The 15,864-nt window shown below is 44.1% G+C and overlaps 3 protein-coding genes across 3 annotated transcripts; 2 read left to right on the top strand and 1 right to left on the bottom strand.

The window, feature by feature from the left end:
* Positions 1-1,391: 1,391 nt before the first annotated feature.
* On the top strand, positions 1,392-2,489 carry LOC128719349 (alpha-tocopherol transfer protein-like). The gene is made up of 4 exons (XM_053812973.1): positions 1,392-1,675; positions 1,749-1,856; positions 1,920-2,278; positions 2,362-2,489. Exons 1-4 carry the CDS (start codon positions 1,392-1,394, stop codon positions 2,487-2,489), a joined length of 879 nt encoding a protein of 292 aa, XP_053668948.1.
* A 6,303-nt stretch (positions 2,490-8,792) lies between these two features.
* On the top strand, positions 8,793-11,376 carry LOC128719723 (putative sodium-dependent multivitamin transporter). Its single transcript, XM_053813353.1, has 6 exons — positions 8,793-8,906; positions 9,261-9,482; positions 9,581-9,921; positions 9,998-10,640; positions 10,710-11,126; positions 11,299-11,376. Exons 1-6 carry the CDS (start codon positions 8,793-8,795, stop codon positions 11,374-11,376), a joined length of 1,815 nt encoding a protein of 604 aa, XP_053669328.1.
* An 843-nt stretch (positions 11,377-12,219) lies between these two features.
* LOC128707035 (uncharacterized) lies at positions 12,220-14,460 on the bottom strand. Its single transcript, XM_053801978.1, has 4 exons — positions 13,967-14,460; positions 12,830-13,844; positions 12,613-12,748; positions 12,220-12,356 (listed from the first exon to the last, which is right to left on the bottom strand). Exons 1-4 carry the CDS (start codon positions 14,458-14,460, stop codon positions 12,220-12,222), a joined length of 1,782 nt encoding a protein of 593 aa, XP_053657953.1.
* Between the last annotated feature and the right edge of the window lie 1,404 nt (positions 14,461-15,864).

Raw genomic sequence — 15,864 nt, 5'->3', positions numbered from 1 at the left:
GTAGCCGGACAGTCAATCCTCCGTACGGAGGATTGTTCCGGATGGAATTTTTTAACGGTGCTGTCGTGTGAAATCCGGTGCCGGTATATACCAATTTATACCAGTTCCCATTTGGTAAAGGCTTTTCAACATTTGTAATTAATATTGAGTATTGTATTACTGTAGTATGGTATTAAGTAACGTACTTTTGATTAATCGATTAAGCTCTCAAGAATTGGGGCTTGATTTTTACTTATCCTGAACATAATAAATCACGATTGATAATTATTCATTCCTGTCCATAAAACAGAAAGTAACCAAGTAACATTATTTTTACAAAACTCCTGCATTCCTGTAATAACTTGCCTTTCTAACCGTGTAAATCTATCTATCAGTAACATCTGCTCCTTCTCCCTCCCACTCCCAGGTGAACCAAGCAAGATTTGTTGGGCAGAATTAAGCAAGATTTGCACAGTTGAAGGTTTTTTGGTAAAAAAAATCTATTCAGCATCTCTTTCATACCAACAGTGGAAATGTGACTAAATTCGCTAACGGTTCATATTCATTTATTTGAAACATAAAATGCAGTCCTCTGTCATGGATGAACGGTTGAATCGTGATCATAACTAGGTCATAATTGAACCGACTCACTGAGTTCACACGAAAGAATTATTTTGTCCACCTCTATGTGTTTTAATTTAAGAACAGATGTGTTAAAGTTATTCAGACTAAAATAATGCAGCATAATTAATTATCTACCATTCTGGTAATATAAAAATGTATCTCCCCGCAGGCTGGAAAACAATAAAAGATGTTATCTTTACATAAAAAAGATACTTTACCCCATTCGCCTGTTCGCTCTGCTGTACACTCCGTACGGTCAATATGACATGAAAAGTGGACGTGCGTCACAAAACCGCTTATTCCATTTGTTTTTTGCTTCTCATCCATCCAAACATAATGACGATCGTTTTAATCGTCCTTCTAAAGTCAACGTGCGAAATAATTAATGTGGCATAAAACAAGTCAACTAAATGGCAGCTATGACCAGCAAATACCCTGTAGGACATAGCCCCAGACAGATCATGTTAACCCTCGAAACAGTCTACATCTTATGCACGGTTGTATTACGGCTGCCTTTGAAGTTCGTATTGCTGTTCTATACCACCTTACTTATTCTTGTTATCCAAGAGTTATTACGTTCATTCGAAGTCCTTCGCGTTAATGGATTAGGAAGTCAAATTAAAAAAAACATACGCAACAACTTTAAACTATTCTTAATCGCACTCTTCCTTAAGGCTGATGTAGCGTGCATGTCCGCATTGGAGAAGATTTAGATTCCAGTCAGTAACAGTGCCGCGGTGGATGTGGATGTCTAACGCTCTCGCATCAGTACCGAATATCTTCCGACGATGAAATCCATTCAGTTTGCAAACGTTGAGGAGCAGTATCGAAAGTACGCCGGTGAGCTGCGTACTTCCGATGTACAGAAGTTGCGTGAATGGGTCAGCAGTCAACCGCATTTACCACCGGTCACCGAGTTGGAATTGATTCTATTTCTTCACTCAAACTACTACGATCTGGAAGCGGCACAACGTACGATCGAGTGCTACTATACCTTCCGAACGAGCTGTAAGAACCTGTTCGGGAATAGAAACCTCGAAGCAAAAGCGATACAGATGGCCATGGATGTACTGTAAGTTGGGATGCAACTTGAGATGACTTTAATTGCCGTGATGTACTGACACAAACAATTGCCCATCTTCCAGAGATCTTGCCATCCTTCCTGAGTTGACACCCGAGGGTTATCGAGTCATGCTGGCGAAGATCGTTGATCCGGACGCAAGCAAATTTTCTCTCAGCACCATACTGACCCTGTACGTATTTTTCATTAATTTTAGCAATGTGTTCTACCGGAAACTAACTTTCTGCCTTCTTAGTGCGATAATGTGCGTGGATATACAACTCTTTGAAGAAGGATGCAACAATGGTTCAATTCTTATCATCGACATGGACGGTATTCATCTGGGCCACCTGCCAAAGCTCGGCATATTTACGCTCAAGGATCTGCTGTACTTCATCCAGGAGGGACTCCCAATACGGCTGAAGGGATTACATCTGGCCAACGTGGTACCGTTCATCGATCGCATCATGACCATGATCAGACCGTTCATGAAGAAGGAGTTGCTTGAGATATTCCATTTACACACCAGCATGCAGACGCTTTTCCCCCATATTCCACAGCATCTACTACCATCCGATTATGGAGGTATCGTACGACCTCGCAAAGTACTCAGAGGTAAGTTTGCGGGTGAGACAGAACAGACGGTTGAGAAGATGCAGAAGCGTTTTAATTCTATGTTGGATTTTCTCTTTTTTTAGATAATTTATACAACCATACCACCGAATGTGGAGACTTTCTGATCAATTACGATATGATAAAACGCGTGGACGAGAGCAAACGTATCGCCAAACAGCGCACAATGGCTAATCTATTTGGGTTGTTCTGATCTGTGAAGTTTAAAATCTTTCCTGTTTCTCAATGTTGTCTTTAGGTTTAATTAACTTTTTAATATTTTGTTATCGTTTTGGTTTGATTTTTTGTTCTTATTTTTGGGTTCACTAATTCATATTTAAGTACTATTGCTATTGGATACATTTGACAAAGTAATAGTTGCTAGCTAAAACAAAAATAAATAAAATTTAGGTAAGATTTTTAATAAATTTAAACAAAAAAAACATCTGTACGACAGAAAGAACACGTTTTATTTTCAGTCCAAAAACAGTTTGCCGCCAAATTGCAATACGCCTGAAGCTATGCAATATAGTGTTAAACCGTTTTTCATTTGAACAAAAACAGAACCCTCAAGCTTCCTACGCATCTACCGTTTGAAAATACTTGACAAACCTCAAACAATTGTTCAGTATTCCAGTCTTTACAACCTGTTTCAATCGAATAAATATTTTCCCGTGTGATAAATTAGAATTGATCGCAATAATTTACACCCCGATTTAACTTATGGTACTCACTGTACACCGAACTGCAACCATTCCGTTTGATCCGGGTCGTTCGAATATTCGTGTGTACATCACGAATAAACGGAGCGGAGCTGTATTGTGCGGGATTTCACAGCTGACGGACGCATCGATGTTCGCTAGCACTTTTTTTTGAAGATTTTCCGGCGAGAACGTTTTCCACCGCCAGGAAAACACTGAACTGGTGAATCGGTTACCGAGCCAGAGTGATTGTATCGTTCGACGATATCTATTTTGCAGTTAGTGAGCGAAAGTTCCGTGTGCGTGCACGCGAAGTGTATTCGTTCGGAAGAAATTTTTGGTAGCTCCATACCCTTACACCCCCCGTACATGTGCGCCCGCCGTCCAGCGAGTAGATGGGCAGAAATTTGGCCCCCAAAAGTGTATGCGTGCGTATACAAACGCGTTCAGGCGAATACCTTGACGGTGGGTTGACCCTCAAGCGCACGGTGACTGTGTCGAGTGTGGCTGTGTTAAATTTGTTATTTTTAATTCCCGGTCTGTCGCGATACTTTGCAATGTTGCACATTTCAGCCTTTTCGCACATTGCACACCAACTGACAGGTGCATAGCGTGCAAAGTTTATGTGCTCCTGTCTCCATAGCTACACGCCACTAGTATCCGCATGCTAAACCGACAGAACCGTTCTCTTACCGAATGTTAACACGAGAACAGAGTGCGTTCGACCTTAAACGTTGCGTTTCGCTAGTCATCTGCAGGCCGGGAATCCGTAAAACCGTCCAAATTGTGATTAGTAATCGTTTATCAGTTTGTTGTGCGAGTTCGAAAACCGACCTGCGCAGTGATAGGGCGCAAGGGAGTGATTGGTTTTTTGGTGTTGGGCAGCAGTAAATAAACATGCAGTGATTAAATCAAAAAGAACAAGACTGCTTCTTGTTCGGATTCGTGAAGGCCATTCGTTCTTGCTAGTAATATGTAGAAAGGTATTGGTTTTGGTTGCAGTCTGATGTTCGCGCAACCGTTGGTCCGTCCGACGGGACCGTTCCAAAGGTCACAATCTCCCAAGAGCAGTGCTAGTTAATGTACCACTCTCCGTGCCTGGCGTGATTTTATAATTTGCTCGCAGCACGTGTGAAGCAAAAAACAACACCTCAGGACAGTGGAATCAGTAAAACGTGCAAGTGTACATGTGTGTGTGTGTGCGCGCGGAAACAACTTCAAACGTCATACCAGCGGTGCCTGCTTATATAATTTTAACATCCCGTGTGTATCACAAAAAAAGGATTTGCGTGTAAGTAAACAAAGTAACCGCTGTCTCTTCACACGATGTTGTTGGTTGGTTAGTTGGTCAAGACTCTTCCCATCTACTTTGCTGATTTGTGTACCGTGGCACGTGACGTCATTCCTTGGATGAAGAAAGAGTGCTCTATTTCACCGGAGCACGCGGTTTGTTTCGTCACTCTATTCTTTAACGCAACACATCAAAAAAATGCTTTGAGAATTTCGTACCTCTCGTTTCTCACGCAACCATCGTAACCATCGTATCGTTTTGCGCGAGTATATGTGGCGCCCAATAGCTCTTTCTCATTTTGATCAATGAAGCCGGCGCCACGAACTGTCATATGACAATCGACGCTACCATAACAACGTGCGGTGCTTGTTGACCCATCGTACAGGCGAAGCATGCGTAGATTCAAGGTCGATTTCCGTTCCGTTTACTCTCCCATTTTTAGTTTGATAAGCGCTGAATTCTGTAGGAGGAAGAAAGAGAGTAAATCAAGTAAGGAGGGTAAAGTCAAATATGTGTAAACACTATTTACACGGGAGCTAAATGGGGTGATGTCTGGAAAAGTACTTACAAATTGTAATGCCTTTACGTCATTGATTGTGGTGGCATTGAGATAAGGAGTTATTTATTTTATTAGTATTACATTGCGAATTCTTAGTTGTTTCTAACGTTAAGTTTCTAAGCTGTTTGTATGCAGCTTCCTGTTGTATGTTTTAAAACATCTTCGAACACAACAAATTGCAACGTAGACGCAGCTTTGGCTCCATTTTCAAATGCCCCATCTCCTACACACCAGACTTAAATTATTTGAAGAATCTTTATTAACACATCGCACGTTGGCAAATACGCTCCCAGACAGTGATTTATGTTTGCCCACCGCACATTATCTTCGTCCAAGATTGTTCTTGTTATAATCATGGCACGAAACCATCGGTTAAAATAGAAGCCAAACGATCGTGCAAATAAACACGCGCCAAAAATCGCGTACATCGACCGAGCGAAACGGTTTGCAACAATGTTGCTAAATTGCCAACCAGTATTGTGTCATAGGTACGGGCATGAAGTTAATATCCTCTCGGCCAGTAGTAAAGCACTATTAAATGTATTGGACGTGGGTACCGGTAGACGTTTGAATGTAAAAGGAAAACAAGAGGCTCAAGAATTTGACAACATATTTAGATCTGTGTCAATTAGCAGCAAACTGTCGGAAAAAGGAAAGTGTTCTTTTTTATGAGTTAGTTTAAGGAACTGTGGAAGGAAGGAAGGAGGAAGGATTTGAGAAAACATTTATGAATATATAACCAAGAAGTAATTAAAATTACCTTGAAATAGCAGTGTTTAATATTGAGATGTGAATTTAAATTTAATTTTTTTTTCGTCGAGGATTCCTTATTAATATGCAAATTGCCACAGTAACATTTATACAGTCCGTAACATAACCATGCGATACTTTGATTTTTTGATAGGTTGATAGAGATTTTAGAGAGAAAGAGAATTAAAAATGATGTTGTTTAAGACATCCCACGAAAGATCATTCTTTTCGATGCGATTCTTCGAAAGATCAAATTAGAGCATTAAATGTTTAGTAACTCCTATGATGGTCTTTTACGACTGGTCTAATGAGGGATGACCTGAAGTGCCTGGGTATTTTTTCCATTTCACATATTAGTTTCAAATTTTGTTCTTATGATGCTGAAAATCAAGGCTTTAAAAATGTTGAAAAAATAGTAAACAGAAATAACTTTACATTCTGTATGGCTTTATGAAATTAAAACGCATAAAGGTTTAGATCGATGATCAATGGGCAGAGCCATAGTACATGCTTGCCGGAGGCGCTTAGCATGATACCTCCCACCTGGGGAACAAAGTATCAGTTGATGGCGATGATCTCACGAACCACATGAGCAATTGAAAACCCGACGATCGATATGTCATGCAACTGATACCGTACAAACCGACATGTAACGCCTTCTCCAGCAAATATTGAAGGCGTAGTAGATCGCTTTCAGTTAACCACGCTACCTGTAGGTTTACTGTTCCTAATTTGCACTGCCAAGAACAACAAACACTAAACGTTACCAGAAAACCGCCAAGCTGCTTTCCATAACACGTTACAATTTGCATACATGTTGTGCTGTTTCAACTTTTCAGCAAAAACAAAGTACATACAATGTTATTAAAATGTCAGCAAATTGTACAATCAAATCGAATTCGTTTGTGCGCACAACTTCGCAGAATGAATACGGTGACTATCGTGATCGAACCCACCGGACCACAGGTTAAACCCCATTCATAGTAACAAGTTTAGTTTCATTGAAGACAGTGTAAGAGGCTGTCCGATTACATTTGCTGATTGACGGAGGCAACTCGCAACCGAGGACAAAACAAACAAACAATTAGGTCTTGTGTTTATGTGGCTTCCTTATCCTTCCCATCCCCGTCGGCGTACGAGTTGAACGTTCTGTCACATATCAATTGCACTTCTCGCCCAACAAAACCACATTCACACGTATCTGCAAACCTGATTACAGCTTCAACGCCGCGGTGGTCGCTTATCAGTTGTTTTTGGTACCAGTTAGTACAATGCGAAAGATACGCAGATGATGATCATCTTGATGTGCGTCCGCATGTATATGAGTGTCTTATCGGGTGCCATAATGACACTCACTCGATTAGATGTTTTTTTATAATACAGCTTCCATCATGTTGATAGCAAACCCTACGTACAATGTTGCAACACTTCAAAAGCATCCGTCTACCGAGTGATCGATCATATATTCGTGTTGCAGGCCCCCATAACCTAGAGCACTGGTCAGTCTGAATTGGGACACAAGGTCGGTGTTTCCAACTTTCAATCGACCTATCCCAATTTTCTTGCTGTAAGACACCGTAATTGGGAAGCATATTGAGATCTAGGGTCTGCAACGAAACACGATCCAAAGATCAAAGTCTAGCCATTGGGCGCATGCTGATTGAAGCAATAACCAGCCTGGGTCGTCTTCCAGTGCCCTGCCAGACATTATGTGTGTTCCACAAGTGTGATCATGTGGACTGCAGATGAACTGCGCAAGCCTCAGCTGTAGTTTAAGTGCCTTTAATTGCCCAGAAGATGACAGTAGACCGCAGTACGCCAACAACCAACATGGACATCCATTTTGCCTTTTGGACCTATCCACGGTGGTGCTTACTGCTTCTAAACAACATATTCAAATTCTTTACGGCACCGATTATCTGGCAATGAATTGCATTTTGATGAGACACCATGATCAGCTGTTGGCATCGTGTCTTCAACAAAGTTCAATATCAGTTGTGTCAATGCGAATGAAAGATAACGTCCAGGATTAACTTAATTAAGTGTGTTGTAATCATTGTCAATTGCATCTTGTTGAAGGTTTTGTGTGTGCTCAGGCATCTCTTATCTTTTATTGTTCAAAAGCGCTGATTGTTGTTGAAGCCTCAGCTGAAACTGCACCTTTATCGGACACATCAGTCACTCCAAAGGCACCCGACGTTGTGCAACACGCGGTTGATTCTTTCCTCTTCGTATGTACCTTCACTTACATTGAGGTTAATAATGACGAAGAGGAAATAGAAACCAAGTACCACAAAAATCTCTCTCATTATCCAAAAACGCTCGGCAACTCAGAAGAACACAAGGGTGCCAACGATCTTCACCTTCTTTTGACACGCATCGAATATTTGGGGTTAAAAAGCGAGCGGGCCCAAAAGAATGGCTCTCTTTTCGTGTTTAGCCTTTGACACAGTTTCCTGCGGAAGGTTCCACATGATAGCCATCTCAAGAGCCTCTTCAGATGCCTTCCCGACGTTACACTCCCGTGTGCACATACACTCTGCGCTTTAATTCCACTCGAAACAATATGAACCAACCTAAAACAAAAACTCGTTCCTGCATGGTTGGGCTCGAAACAAAATAAACATTCCAAAGAGACGCGATCTCTGAACTTGCTACCTCTCGTCACTGGACGAGACACCCATCAACGATCCCGCCTAGCGGGTGATTTCTTTGAGCACGTGTAATTACTCGAACGATATCTCTCGCCGCGTTAACCGCCCCGTTGACGTGTTGTGTATGGTTGTGTGAGAGATTGCCGGACACGCTTTCCTCGGATTTCCCGTACGGTTGGCATATAATGAGGCGGATGGCGTTCGCCGCCTGGCAGTCGTTCAAATCGGGACCGACCGCGAAGGAGGCCACACCAGCGCAGTGCTAGAATGTTATAAGTTTGTGCGTCTAACGTAGCGTGGTTGGATCGTGCCGCACAAAAATAAGGAGGTGACAATTAATTAGGTGTTGTTTATAAATCGCAACCAGGGCAACAATGTAGATTACGAATTGCCCGCAATTAAGCTGTTAACTGACGCGCTTGTCAACTAAACCTCCCCAGCTTTGGTTTGCTGTCTAATCAGTGTGTCTTTTTCGCTCGCTCTTACAGGTGTCAGCAATTTATCGATCGAGTGCCGTAGTGGAACGTATGATATTTGATAAGCATCCACCACCAACATCATCATGGCTTCGTCGTTCGGTGTGTGGGACTATGTTGTGTTCATCGCCATGCTGCTTGTTTCCGCCGGAATCGGAGTGTATTATCGGTTTTCCGGTGGCAAACAGAAAACAAACACGGTACGTATTGCAACCCGGTGAAAGATTAGTGCTTAGATGACGGCAAGCAACAAACACTTCATAAGACATGTGAATTATCGTATAACTTACCACAAGAAAGGGCGAATTACAAGCGAATTTCAAAAGCTCCCAAAACTCCACAGTCCTCAGTCCAGTCCTCGGTTAACCATCCAAGACCCAAATCAAACTGAACACTACCAATTGGTACCATCAACCATTTTGAAAGCATACCCATAACATACGATCGTGCGATCTTTCGCTGGACTTTGGACCCTCGAAACACCCGGCGAACTCGATACTTATCGCTCTTTCTCTTTCACGTTGTACCGCTGGTTTCATTTCCTTCCCGCACAGGAGTACCTGCTCGCTGATCGCAACATGTCGATCTGGCCGGTATCGTTCAGCTTGATGGCCAGCTTCATGTCCGCGATCACGCTGCTGGGCGTGTCGAACGAAAACTACCAGTTCGGCACACAGTTCGTGGCCATCAACCTGTCGTACGGGCTTGCCACTCCGATTGCGGCCTACCTCTTCCTGCCAGTATTCTTCCGCCTGCAAGCCTGCAGTGCGTATGAGGTAAGACAGAACCCGGGAACATGCATGCAAAACATTCAGGGTTCGATTCACCAAAATCTGCGTTCGATCATTAGTAACGTTTCGCTTTTATCCCCCAGTATCTAGAGAAGCGTTTCGGCAAAAAGACACGGCTGGCTGCGTCGTTGGCATACACGCTGCAGATGATTCTGTACATGGGAATTGCGGTGTACGCACCGGCCCTAGCCCTGCAGGCTGTTACCGGTCTGGACCAGGCCTATTCGATCCTGGCGATCGGTGGCATCTGCACATTCTACTCAACGATCGGTGGGATGAAGGCGGTTCTGTTTACCGACGTCTTTCAGTCGGTGCTAATGTTTGCCGCCATCTACGCGGTCATTATTTGCGCGGCCATTAAAGCCGGCGGTCTTGGACCGATCTGGGACGCCGCGTCCGAAGGTGGACGGTTGGAGATTTGGAAGTAAGTGTGATCATCATTCTTCTCCGTTACTATATTACCCTGCGTTCTTACGTATCGCTGTTCTGTTTACTTACAGCTTCGATCCAAACCCAACTACGCGCCATACCTGGTGGACGCTGACAATCGGCGGTATGTTTACCTATCTGTCACTCTATGCCGTCAACCAAACGCAGGTGCAACGGCTTAAAACGGTGAAGAATTTAAAATCTGCCCAGAAAGCACTGTGGCTAAACTGGCCCATTCTGTCGCTGCTTAGCCTGAGCACATCCTTCAGCGGGCTAGCGATCTATTACTTCTACCGCAACTGTGATCCCTTGCGGCAGGGCCGTATTAAGGTGCGCGATCAAACAATGCCACTGTTTGTTGTCGATGCTATGGGTGATATGCCCGGGCTCCCTGGCCTGTTCGTGTCCGGCATCTTCTCCGCCAGTCTGTCGACCGTATCGGCAGCCCTTAACTCATTGGCGGCGGTTACGCTAGAGGATTATCTGAAACCACTGTACCTGAAGGTGAAGCGGAAACCGTTGCCCGACCTGCAATCTAGCTTCCCGAGCAAGGTGATGGCGTTCCTGTACGGTGTGATCTGCATTGCCGTGGCTTTTCTCGCGCAAAAGATGGGCGGTGTGCTACAGGCATCGCTTACGATTTTTGGCGTTGTCGGCGGACCACTGTTTGCACTGTTTTCCATGGGAATGTTCACCACGCGTGCCAATCAGCGGGTAAGTCAACTGTTTCGATCGATATTTTCTTTATCTTACATATTCTGTTTTCTTTTTGCTGTGTAATAGGGCGTGATTACGGGATTGCTCGTGGGACTCTCATTTTCGCTTTGGATAGGCTTCGGACAACCTAGACCACCGACAAAAACGCTCGACTTTTCCGTGGAAGATTGTTCCGCCTTCGGGGGTTTCAATCAGACGAGCCTACCGCTGGCGATGGCACAGCGGGCCGCAGAACCGCGTGACGATTCCGATTACTTCTACCTTTACCGGGTGTCTTATCTGTGGTTCAGTGTACTTGGGTATCTTGTGACGTTCATCGTTGGCTACGGTACCAGCTTATTACTGCGATGGCGCGGTGCTCAGGGTACCGAGCGGATTTACCTGGATGAGCAGCAAACCTATATAAACACAGACCTATTTTCGCCCCCGGTTGCCCGTGCCATGAAGCAGCGGATGGCAAAGTTTATCGAAAATGGTGGAGATGTGCGTATGACTTCGCTGGAATGTTCGAAATGATGCGAAACCATCCAGCATGCCTATCATTCCCGCTCATCATCCTGCCAAGAATACTAATTGCTATATTTTTCTTTTTTCTCTCATCTCTCCTCACTAACGACCTGCTCCCCGATTCCCGTTGGTATGGTTAACGCAACAGATTGACGCCACAGCTAGGCAGCATCAAAGTAGTGTGGAGATTCCTACGGCTGCCAAGCAAGGTGCAAGTCCACTCTAATTGCCAATCAGATATCCTCTTATTCCCACCCACCCTTTCATTCAACGGCTGTGGTGGATACATGTGATGTGGTCCACTCATCAACAAGCGCACACAGTACATGTACAAAGTGTGTGCCAGCTGTATCGCAAGCAGCTTTGCGTTTCTTCACGATCCTTCGAAAGGATCGCAACTTAATGAACTGGCACGACGTAAAACCCGGCCACCGGAGCCGGTTGGTGTATGCGTTTAAGCTAAAATGTGCAACAAAATTAAAAGAAAACCAAACAAGTCTTCCAGTAGCGTGACACTACCGATTAAAATACCAAATAGAACACAAGAACAAAGTGTACAAGAGTGTGTGAGGAAGTTGTTCTGTGCGCGCTATGTGTTTGAATGCGGAACATTTCCTGCAGCTAACGTTAAGCAACGACCTGAGACAAATAAATTAGCTAGTAAATTAGAAGGCGTATGACTGTAATCGCGCGGTAGTAGAAGCAAATGTGCAGCACACGTAAACGTACTTCATTTTCTTTAGTTTTGTTTAGTTGATCGTCAGGATAAGCTACGGAAGCGAAGTTACATATGGTAGCGTTGTAATTTATATACCCGTTTGTATGTGATCGTTTGATGTATATAATAGAGGCAACATAGTTGTGCAGCAGGGAAGATTGCTTAAGAAACCCAGGAAACAGTAGGAAAAATAAACCAATATACACAGATCGAACTGTATTTCATAAGTCAAAAACATAACGATACATTCATGATGAAAGCTTTATTAAAACCGACAAGAGAATATTCAGAACAAAATTATGTAACGCAATTGGTACTTCTGGAAACTTATTGTTCCATTTATTCCACGTGTTAGTGTATGCGTGCGTTCAGTGGATTTAGTATTCTTCCGACCATCAGCGCCAAATCTAGCTCGTTATCTAAGATGCAGAACAGAAACGGATAGTTGACGGCAAGCTCGACCGGGTTTTTGTAAAGCGATGTAAACCCTGGAAGAGAAAGAGACAGAGACAAATTATTTTAAATGCACGCACATTTCTGCCAAATGAAACACGAATGTACAAAAACGAATGCACATCTCCGCCAATGGCACCAAGGTTTCCAGAATGCAAACGAGACCCGTAGCACCAACGCCCACTGATCATTCGGCAGTGCAATTACAGCCATCGGTCATGCAGAAACATACAATGATACAAATGTGCCTCTTTGCAGTAGCATTCGTTTTGCGTCGTGTTACATAATTACGCTTTAGCTGCTGCAGCGAATGCGTCCGGATGTTAACGTTGATCGATTGTTCGATGTGCTTCGCGTAGACTGAGGGATCATCCGTCATGAGGGAGAAGTCAGCCCGGGACGGTTCAAAGATATCGTTAACACCCAGCTGCAAAATAAGAAACGGAACAAACGAAGAAAAGAGGTCATAATGCGACATAAATCAATCCCATCGCGCGCACTGTCTTACGCTTTGCAGATCGCTCGTCAGGATGATGTTTCCCTTGAGATTAAACTTCGGCACGATCGTTTTCACCCAGGTTGGGCTCATCTGATCAGTTATTTCACGCAGGCTCGGCACATTTTCGCCTATCTGCAGCAACTTCAACACATTGCCCAACCCAAACTCGTAGTCGGGCAGTACGATGAGCAGCTTGTAATCTTCGGAATCCAACTCCAGCTCGATAACGGTCGATTGCAGCCTTTCGATGTAAGCATACTTCAGGATCGTGTTGTACACCTTGTACGGTACCTTCACAATATCCGTTTCGGTCAGATAGAAGTTGTGCTCGATCGTATCATCCAGCAAGCGATACGCATCCGGTTGCTGAAGGAAAGGATTCTTCCGACCCGTGGTGTCTGTCGCGCCGGGAAGAAATGCGGACGTAGCAAGGATTGGTGGCGCACCGGTTGTTACGTCCTGCAGTAGAAAGTTTTGCAGAAATCGTTGATGGCTGATGATATCGATCTCTTCCGGCTGACGCTTCAGACGAAGCGATCGTCTCCGTTGGGATGAGTTTGGATTGCGGCGCTGGAGTAAGCGCTGTCCACGTTTGCGTAGATTTCGGCGACGCTTTTCACCACCCGTTGCTTCGGTGGGTTCGTCGCCTTCCACTGTTGAGGTTTCGGAAGTTTCTTCCGTTGTTTCCGCTATCGTGGTAGTTTCCTCCGCTGGTTCGGATGGAATAGTCGTACCCGTATCCACGTCGACAGTTTCGTCCGTGGTCTCGGATGCCTCCGTCGTTGTTGTTAATCCATCAACCGTACTGTCCGTAGTTGACTCCTCAGGAGATGCCATCATGGTGGTGGAAAAATCCATCGACTCCGTCGAATTTCCCATTTCGGTCGCTGCATCGGTCGTCGTATCATCCGTTTCCAGTTCCGTCATCGTGGACGGTGGTGGAGTTGTGGTAGTTGGCGTTCGCATCTCGGGTATATTTTCCAAATCGTACCCATAAAACTTAAGCACCGATTCATACTCCGGCCTAACAAACAGGTTAATTTAAATGAAGCACTAAGATTGATTTCTTCCCAAAAGCAAATGCACACCATACGTAGAGGATTTGTTTTCGAATTATTTTCAGTTTGCGCATACAACGATACTCACCTTATCGTTATATTTTCACTACTCAAACTAAGCCCATTTAATAGATTTTCCCTTTGGTAGAAATAGCTGCGCAGTCTGCGATGGATGTCCCTATAACCGACCCGCAACACATCCTTGTCGTACGGCACTACCAGCTGTTCGTGCAACTCGGCCGCACTCTGTCCGGCCGATCCTTCATACAGCGCAACCAGAATGCTGGCCAAGGCACACGGCGAGAACGCTATATTGTTTCTGTTCCCTTTCGAATGCTGGTGAAGCACCCGAAACCCGAGGTGATTTGTCTTGTCGATCATCGCCTCGAGTGGTGTCACCTTTTGGATACGGATTTCCTGCTGCGTCGGTCCGGTTGGGGCCGGCTGTACCGGTGCAGTGTTGTAGCTTTCGTCCGTCCCGAAGCTTAAGCTATAGAACTGAGCGTTTACCGTTGTTTGACACCAGATCGCGACCACCGCGATCACGATCGTGGCAATAATGGATTTTTTGTACTGCCTCATCCTTAACATACACACACACAGAGAACGGTTTGCGGAATAGTTGGAGATCAACGACCACGATCACGTCGTAATAATATCGTTCGCTTGCTTAATACACGCTTAATCACAGCACACGAGATGATCGCACATTATTGCTCCGATTCACCAATCGCACACATCTCGAACGAGTTTTTTGTGTTCTAACAAGTCGGTAGCCCCCCACGGAACAACAGCGACGGAGCAGACGCTCGGAACACGTTCTACAATCGACTAACTTGTTTGGCGCCCAGATGATCTTCTTTTATAATTCATCGCAAAATAAAGAACGACCGAAATGAATGCCGATGCTCGCGGACGAGGTAGCCCGAGCGCGGAATCCCGCCTTTTTTCGTGCCCATACGGTGATGCCTGTATTGTGTACGAAGACGCGCACCTTTGCACCTTTCGCATGTCTTCCACTATTCTGTTCCGTTTCGTTACCGTGCGTGTGCTCTTCGCTTTGGTTGCTTCTGTTGCCAAGGTATGGCCGTGTGTAAACGGCCAGCAAGAAACATCAGCTACTGAAACTCGCGCGTAAAGCTTCTTGTATCATGTCAGCTATAGTAAGGGAGTACCGATATTGGGGCTCTTTTCGAGGGATTCGTGTTGCTGGCGTTTTTCGCAGAGTCATCCAGCAGTATTGGAGAAATTCGTCACAGAACAAACTGCGAAGGAACATCCTTCCAATTTCCGCTTGCAATACGTATCGATTAGCAGATTAGGTATTTTCATACACTTGATGGTAATGTGTGTAGACAAGTGATAGAAATTCTTAAATTCATTTGATCATTCCAAAGCAGGTCCAAATATGTCCCACATTCTACATGACCTACATTTATACCAATCAATATGATAGAATGTATGGGAATAATATTACGACAATGAGATTTCTCAAGGATTTTTTCTATTTAACAGGACTAATGGTGTCATGTCTAGAGGGTTTAGTCTGATACCTTGAAGGTCGAGAATTAAATTTCACAACAAAGTGGGTTCAACATGGAATTGACTATCCGACTATGTGAATTGGTGAGACGTTAAGACAAGAATAAGCGCAGCGCCATTTCGATATCAATTTGAATCCCTTTTGAATCCCCCTGAAAAGGGAGTAACTAGCATTTTATTTCCTTATCACTAATTCAAAATATTCTTCGCATTTCATAAAAAGATTCTTTGTTGAGATAAATACATTCTGTACTCTTTATGTACTAAGAGTAATACTATTTGAAGAAACCGGGTTTCAAATTTCGGCGTTGTAGTTTGAATCTAATCTGCTCCAGCATCAGCGCATATGGTTAATCAAACGACAATGCCTTCAAAATACGCCGGTTCCTGAAATAAAACCTATTACATCGTTACGCCAAGTAGACCCATATGTAAGTTTTCGAA

This window comes from Anopheles marshallii, chromosome 2, assembly GCF_943734725.1.
Source record: "Anopheles marshallii chromosome 2, idAnoMarsDA_429_01, whole genome shotgun sequence".
Classification (NCBI taxonomy): Eukaryota; Metazoa; Arthropoda; class Insecta; order Diptera; family Culicidae; genus Anopheles; species Anopheles marshallii.
The sequence above is the reverse complement of the archived record's forward strand: the minus strand, read 5'-3'. Positions and strand labels throughout refer to the sequence as shown.

Bases quoted from the DNA above. Each gene is read 5' to 3' on its own strand.
- LOC128719723 (XM_053813353.1), top strand. From the start codon at position 8,793: ATGGCTTCGTCGTTCGGTGTGTGGGACTATGTTGTGTTCATCGCCATG. The intron at 9,922-9,997 runs GTAAGTGTGATC...GTTTACTTACAG, and splicing joins GGACGGTTGGAGATTTGGAA to CTTCGATCCAAACCCAACTA. The intron at 11,127-11,298 runs GTGCGTATGACT...TTAACGCAACAG, and splicing joins TTATCGAAAATGGTGGAGAT to ATTGACGCCACAGCTAGGCA.
- LOC128707035 (XM_053801978.1), bottom strand. From the start codon at position 14,460: ATGAGGCAGTACAAAAAATCCATTATTGCCACGATCGTGATCGCGGTG. The intron at 12,749-12,829 runs GTAAGACAGTGC...CTTATTTTGCAG, and splicing joins TGACGAGCGATCTGCAAAGC to CTGGGTGTTAACGATATCTT. The intron at 12,357-12,612 runs GTAATTATGTAA...TTTCTCTTCCAG, and splicing joins TTCGCTGCAGCAGCTAAAGC to GGTTTACATCGCTTTACAAA.
- LOC128719349 (XM_053812973.1), top strand. From the start codon at position 1,392: ATGAAATCCATTCAGTTTGCAAACGTTGAGGAGCAGTATCGAAAGTAC. The intron at 1,676-1,748 runs GTAAGTTGGGAT...CCCATCTTCCAG, and splicing joins CAGATGGCCATGGATGTACT to AGATCTTGCCATCCTTCCTG. The intron at 1,857-1,919 runs GTACGTATTTTT...CTGCCTTCTTAG, and splicing joins CTCAGCACCATACTGACCCT to TGCGATAATGTGCGTGGATA.